Below are 6,792 nucleotides of genomic sequence, written 5' to 3'. Positions count from 1 at the left end.
CCCCCCCCCCCCGCCCCGCGCGCCTTAAGGAAGGTCGGCCTGGGCTTTATAAAGTCTTCTATTCCCCCCTGAATCTAGTCAGGGGTGCGGCATGGGGAAGTGACTTACATTTGGAATTTTTTAATTGGGCCCCGCACCCGGCCCTGTGCCGAACAGAAGGCAGAGACCCCTCCTCGCACTCCGACCTTGGGCATCGGGTCCCTGCGACACCAGTCGCCAGGCAGCCCTCCATTCATTCCCCGGCCTCCTGCCCAGGCCACCTCGGCCCGCACAGGAGAGCACCCGGCCGGCCTCTCCCGCGAGCTCGGCGCCTTTGCCCCCGCGGGGCGGTCCGCCCGGGGCCCTGGACGCTCACCCTCCGATTCCCACAATGTACTTCATCTCCGCGCGGAGGGGCGGCGGGGACCGCGGTGGGCAGGCCAACTCCCGACTCCCTGGTACCCGGCTGGGCCCGACCCCGCAGTGCGTCCCGGCTTCATTGAGAAAACCCTGCGCCTTTATAGGCTGGGGCAGCCCGGAGGCCGCCCCCAGGGAGGCGGCCCACGGCCTATGGGGAGCGAGGCCGGCGGCGCGGTGAAGTGTTGGGCTGGGAGCGCTGGGGGCGCCGCACCTGTTCCCACTGGATGGAAATAGCTCCACGCTGTCTTTTGCCTAAATTAGTCACGGGTCGGCCGGGCACGGGGGTGCGGGTGGAAGTCACCCCGCTGCCTCTTCCCCCCTCCTCCCCGCCTGTCCCCTCCTAGCCAGACTGCCCACGGGGCAGATAACCAGCCACACCTCTTCCCTCCCTAAAAATATCCAGCCCGGTGTGTACCCTTGCCTGACCCTGACATTAAGGCCGTTTCTGGGGGCTGAAAAAAGGAACCCCCCCCCCCCCCCTCCCCCGTCTCCAGCGACAGCAGCGGGCCAGTCCCAGAGGTTCCACACGACAGGGGACTTCCTTTTCCAAGGGGGTTGATGCCAAGATGAACTTAAGCTTTGTTCTCGTGACCCTGGCCGCCAGGAAATCTCAGCGTGACACCAGTGGCTGTTCAGCGGGCGCCCACGTGAGGGCTGACGTCACTGCGTTTGGCTTCAGGCCTCTCAGCAGCTAGGGGGTGGGGTAGGCAGGGCCCTACTGATCCCCGCCCCCTTACTGACCAGATGGGACCACATGCCCCACCCCGCCTCCCCACCAGAGGAGACCGTTTGGTTTCAGGACCCCTTTTCCACTCTTGAAAAGGACTGAGGCCCCTGGGAGCTTTTGTTTAAATGGATTATCGTCATGGATAATATTTACCACGTTATACATTAAAACTGAGAAAAATTAAAGGTTAACTTGAAAAAAAATGACAACCAGTGTCTTCCCTTGTGGTCCAGTGGGTAAGACTCCACATTCCCAATGCAGGGGGCCTGGGTTCCATCCCTGGTGGGGGAACTAGATCCCGCATTGCTGCAACTAAGAGTCCACATGCTGCAACTAAAAAAAAAAAAAAAAAAAAGGCAACTGATCACTACATAGTCACATAAACATAATACATATATTTTAAATTGATTTATGTTCGGCTGTGTTGGGTCTTCGTTGCTGCACACGGGCTTTCTCTAGTTTCGCAGAGCGGGGGCTACTCTTCGTTGCGGTGCACGTGCTTCTTATTGCGGTGGCTTCTCTTGTTGCAGAGCATGGGCTGTAGGCGCGCCGACTTCAGTAGTTGCGGCACAGGGGCTCAGCAGTTGTGGTGCACGGGCTTAGTTGCTCCACGGCGTGTGGGATCTTCCCGGACCAGGGACCAAACCTGTGTCCCCTGCATTGGCAGGCGGATTCTTAACCACTGCGCCAGCAGGGAAGTCCCAAATATAATATTTTTAATGAAAAATAATAACATTTTTTTAAAATAAAAAAAATTAAGGGAGTGGGCTTGATCAAATTAAAAATGTCTTGTGCATTGAACGACGTTATTAAGAAAGTGAAAAGACAAAGCAGGGTGTGGGAGAAAATTTTTACAAGTCATATATTGATATATGGTAAGGGGTTGCTAGCCAGAATATATAAAGAACTCTTACAAGTCAACAACAAAAAGACAAACGACCCAATTTAAAAATGGGCAAAGAATCTGAATCGACATTTCTTCAGAGAAGATATACTCATGGCCAACAAACACATAAAAAGATGCTCAGCATCACTGATCATCAGGGAAATGCAAATCAAAACCACAGTGAGACAACACTCACGCCTACTAGGATGGCCATAGTCAAAGAGATGGACGATAGAGTGTTGGTGAGAATGGGGAGATACGGCGACCCTGTGTGTTGCTGGTGGGGATGGAAAATGGGACAGTCGCTGTGGAAAACAGTTGGCGGTTTTACGACCCAATTTCACTTCAAAGTGTCTACCCAAGAGAAATGAAAACATATGTCCCCACAGAAGCTTGTACATGAATGTTTACAGCAGCATAATTCACAGGAGCCAAAAGGTAGAAAAAACTCAAGTGTCCATCCACAGATGATGGATACACAAACCGTGTTCCATCCACACATGGAATATTATTTGGCCATGAAAAGGGGTGAAGCACTGACAGTCGCTGCAACATGGATGGACCTTGAGAACACGATGCTCAGTGAGAGAAGCCAGACACAGAAGGACACACAGTGTGTGGATCCATTGACGGGAAACGTTCAGAACAGGCAGATCCACAGACAGAGAGTGGGTTCCTGGTTGTCAGGGACTGGGAGAGGGAAAATAGGGCATGGTTATTTATATGGTGTTCTTCTGGGGTGATGAGAATGTTCTGGAATTAAAGGTGATGGTTGCACAGCATTGTGGATGCACTAAATGTCACTGAATCGTATACTTTACAATAATGGCTAGTTGTGTATTATGTGAATTTCACCTCAATTAACAACAACAAAAAACTAAGAACCTTTCCAGCTACAATCACAGGGAAGGGACATGTAGCTACAGCAGAAGGTTCAGAAAGATACCCCGCTGCTGCCTGTGAGGATGGAGGATGGGGCTGTGAGCCAAGGATGCGGCACCTCTAGAAGCTGGAAAAGGTGGGGACTGATGCTCCCTTGCAGTCTCCGGAAGGAACCAGCCCTGCCCACATCTTTTTTTTTTTTTTTTTTTTTTTTTGCGGTACGCGGGCCTCTCACTGTTGTGGCCTCTCCCGTTGTGGAGCACAGGCTACGGACGCGCAGGCTCAGCGACCATGGCTCACGGGCCCAGCCGCTCAGCGGCATGTGGGATCTTCCCGGACCGGGGCATGAACCCGTGTCCCCTGCATCGGCAGGTGGACTCTCAACCACTGCACCACCATGGAAGCCCACCTGCCCACATCTTGATCTTAGCCCCGTGAGACCCGTGTCAGACTCCTCACCTCCAGAACTGTCAGAGAATAAATTCATCTTGTTGAAATTAAAAAAAAAAAATTTTAGGTGAAAGAGTGATATTCTACATTTTTGCAAGTCTCTTTAATATCTGGTTTAGAAGGATTCTCACATCTGCTTGTCATTCAGCCCATTTCCATAGTTGTTTCGGAAGCTCAGAAACCCAGCTTCCCACAGAGAGAGGAGGATTTTTAGCCTTTTTAAGTCATCATGGGTAGTCTTCTTTGTCCTACACCCGACCTGGACAGGTAGAGGTTTATGAAGGTGGCCTGTTCTCTTTTCATTCTCTGCTCCATTAAAGCCCATTGGTCTATCTTTGCACTTTGTTTTATTTTTCATTTAATTTTAATTTTTAATTTTTATTTTTGGCCACACTGTGCGGCATGTGGGATCTTAGTTCCCCAACCAGGGATCCAACCCGTGCTCCCCTGCATTGGGAGCACAGAGTCTTAACCACTGGTCCGCCAGGGAAGTCCCTGTCTTTGCACTTTGAATGGATCTTTTGCTCATGTGTGGTTTTGACCTTGAAGACCCCCTGAAAGGGTCTCAGCAACCACCACCCTCACCCAAACTGGACACACTTTAAGAAGCCCTGGTTAAGAATCCTGCATTTGAATCTTGGTTCTGCCACTTGCCACCTGGGGGAGCTCGGGCCCCACCCTTGCCTCTCTCTGCCTCACCTGTTCTCATCTTTATAAAGGGAGGCTGCTGGCCTCAACCAAGGGAGGGAGGCTCTCTTTGGCTTTGGGCTTCCACCTCCAGGAGGCTTTATGAAGGGAGGATGCCCTGCCCTACCCATCACTTACCTGTCCCTCAGCACCCAGAGCTGCTGCCACAGGGCCTTTGTACATGCTGTTCTCTCTTCCAGGAACCCCTCGCCTCTTACCCAATCCTCCTCCCCTGGGCTAACTTTGACTAAGCCATACTGTGTCAGCTTGGATATCTGTCCCTTCCTCCAGGAAGCCTTTCTGGATCCCCATTCCCTCTCTCCACACTGTGAATTCCCTCTGGGGCAGGCAGGGCCACATGTGTCTTGTTCTCTGATGTGTCCCGGGTGCCTAACAAGGGTGGGTCCACAAAAGGCAGAGGCTCCCTAAATGGTAGCAGAGGGAATGAATGAAACAGGGAGAGGCAGGAGATCTTTGAATCCAGCCGCCGGGTGAAACAAGAGGGTGTTTCAGCAAGAATCTGCTAAGTCAGTGTAGCCAGAATCCCCCCCTTATCCCTCACGTCTCCTCCTAGTGATTCTCTGTCCACCGACCCCACCGGCTCCTTGGCTGTGAACCTGCTTGCCTGTGCTGTGTTGGGAGTGGAGCCATTGCAGTGGCTCCTGAGTACAATCCGGTTTTACAGCTTGAACTGTCTGGCACTGGTTTTTCTTTAAACCAACTACCTCTGTATGATGGCCAGAGGGAGGAGCTTTGTAAAAACCCAGACCAGGGGCTGTCTTTCCTCTGTTTCAACTCTCCTTTGCCACATGCCTCCCCATTCTTATGTGCATTTAAAAGAAGCACAGGGACTTCCCTGGTGGTCCAGTGGTTAAGACTCCACGCTTCCAATGCAGGGGGCCCGGGTTCGATTCCTGGTCAGGGAACTAGATCCTGCATGCTGCAACTAAAGAAAAAGATCCTGCGTGCCACAACTAAAAATAAATAAAGAAAAGAAAAGAAAAGAAGCCCACTGTCCTCATGCCCAGGCCCTGCCCTGTCTGGACCGCCATGACCTCCCTCACCCCCCGATTCCACTGGCAGGACCCGCTGTGGCCAAGACAGCTGCTGAGGGCCAACCAGCGGTGGAGACAGAAAGTGATGGATCTTGTTGATAACTGGTTAATGGACTCACCTAGTGGCCTCAGGCAGGACTCACCTGGCACAGAGGTCAGGAGAGGTCAGTGGGAGCAGTGCATTTAAAAGAATTCACTTCAAAGGTGGCCACCAGGGGCAGAGTGAGCAAATGGCCAAGAGAGGGGTCTTGTCCACTGGCTCCCACCCCCTTCTCCCCCGTCCAGCCCCTTCTGGGTCTCAGTTGCCTCTCTTGGCAGCTCAGCGTGGCCGGACCTGTGCCGCTGAGCTCCATCAGCTGCCCCGTAGGCAGAGGGAAAGCCAGCTCTGGGTGTGACCTCTGGCTCAGTTGCAGTGGCAAGAATTTCCTGGGAGCCTCCTGTGGGCATGTGGCCCAAGCCATGGGTGACAGTGACATGCCCAGATAGAGGCCCTGGCAGGGTACTGCTGGGCGGCCTCCTGGTCGGCTCACCCTGGCACATGGGCTCCCAGTGCAGACCTGCCGATCCTCAAATAGCCCACTGGTCCAAGGTTATTAAAAGTGACCATCCTGGGCTTCCCTGGTGGCGCAGTGGTTGAGAGTCCGCCTGCTGATGCAGGGGACACAGGTTTGTGCCGCAGGCTGGGAAGATCCCACATGCTGTGGAGTGGCTGGGCCCGTGAGCCATGGCCGCTGATCCTGCACGTCCGTAGCCTGTGCTCCGTAATGGGAGAGGCCACAACAGTGAGAGGCCCGCGTACCGCGAAAAAAAAAAAAGTGACCATCCTGTCCTGTAGTGTGAAACGTCCAGAACAGGCAAATCCACAGAGACAGAGAGTGGATTCCTGGTTGTCAGGGGCTAGGGGAGGGTTGGGGGGTGTGATTGCTAATGGGGACGGGGTCTCCTTTTGCGGGGATGGAAAAGCTCTGGACCGGAGGTAATGGCTGCACAATATTGTGAATGTGCTGAATGCCACTAATAGTAAAAATCTCCCCCCAGCACCCACCCTGCACTCCCGCCGCCACCCTTCATTTTCCTGCTTCTGGTTGACCCAGCTCTGTCTGGCGTCCAGGACTTTGCCCTTGCCGAGCCGTCCGCCGGGGACACCTCTCCGCCCGCCCTTTGGCCTAGCTAACTGCTACTTCTCTCTCTGGTCTCCAGTCACCGAGGACCCGCCCTCCAGGGGCCCTTCCTGGACTTTCCTCCTGGTCCCCAGTGAGGCCCTGATTCCCTGTGTCAAACTCCCCCACTGGGCTGGGAGCAACGTAAGGGGTGCTTGGGCCCTGCAGGATCCCCAGTGCTCAGCAAATGGATGAACGAACGGATGAATGAGGTTCGCAAGACCCTCCTTAGGATAATCAGAGACTCGGTGGGGTGGGAAAGAGGGGCGGGTCCATTCCCCTCCAAAGAGGGCACCCCCTGATCCCAGCGCCAGCTCTGCCATCTTCAACACCCCTTCCTCGCCGCCTTCATGCCAGCTCGCCCCCTCTACCTGAGGCCCCCTCCCAGCCCCCGTGAAGCGACCTTCTCCGTGAAGGGCACCTCACTGGACATCAGAGGGCCAGGATGGCAGAGGCAGGTGGGCTGGCACCTGCCAGCTCCCGCCATCAACCTGATGGTGACTTTGTGTGGACCTCACACCTGTCCTGGCATCCCCGCCACCAGCA

The 6,792-nt window shown here is 54.1% G+C and overlaps 1 protein-coding gene across 1 annotated transcript in view; it reads right to left on the bottom strand.

The window, feature by feature from the left end:
- The window catches only part of NMRK2 (nicotinamide riboside kinase 2), a 4,578-nt gene extending 4,113 nt beyond the window's left edge, over positions 1–465 (bottom strand). Inside the window, exon 1 of the mRNA XM_007460510.1 lies at positions 356–465. Within this exon, the coding sequence (XP_007460572.1) occupies positions 356–381 (26 nt within the window). The 5' untranslated portion in view covers positions 382–465. The remainder of the gene's footprint in view (positions 1–355) is intronic.
- Between the last annotated feature and the right edge of the window lie 6,327 nt (positions 466–6,792).

This window comes from Lipotes vexillifer, unplaced genomic scaffold (assembly GCF_000442215.2).
Source record: "Lipotes vexillifer unplaced genomic scaffold, Lipotes_vexillifer_v1.1 scaffold1011, whole genome shotgun sequence".
Lineage (NCBI taxonomy): Eukaryota > Metazoa > Chordata > Mammalia > Artiodactyla > Lipotidae > Lipotes > Lipotes vexillifer.
Note: the sequence above shows the minus strand (reverse complement) of the source record. Positions and strands in the feature narration are given on the sequence as shown.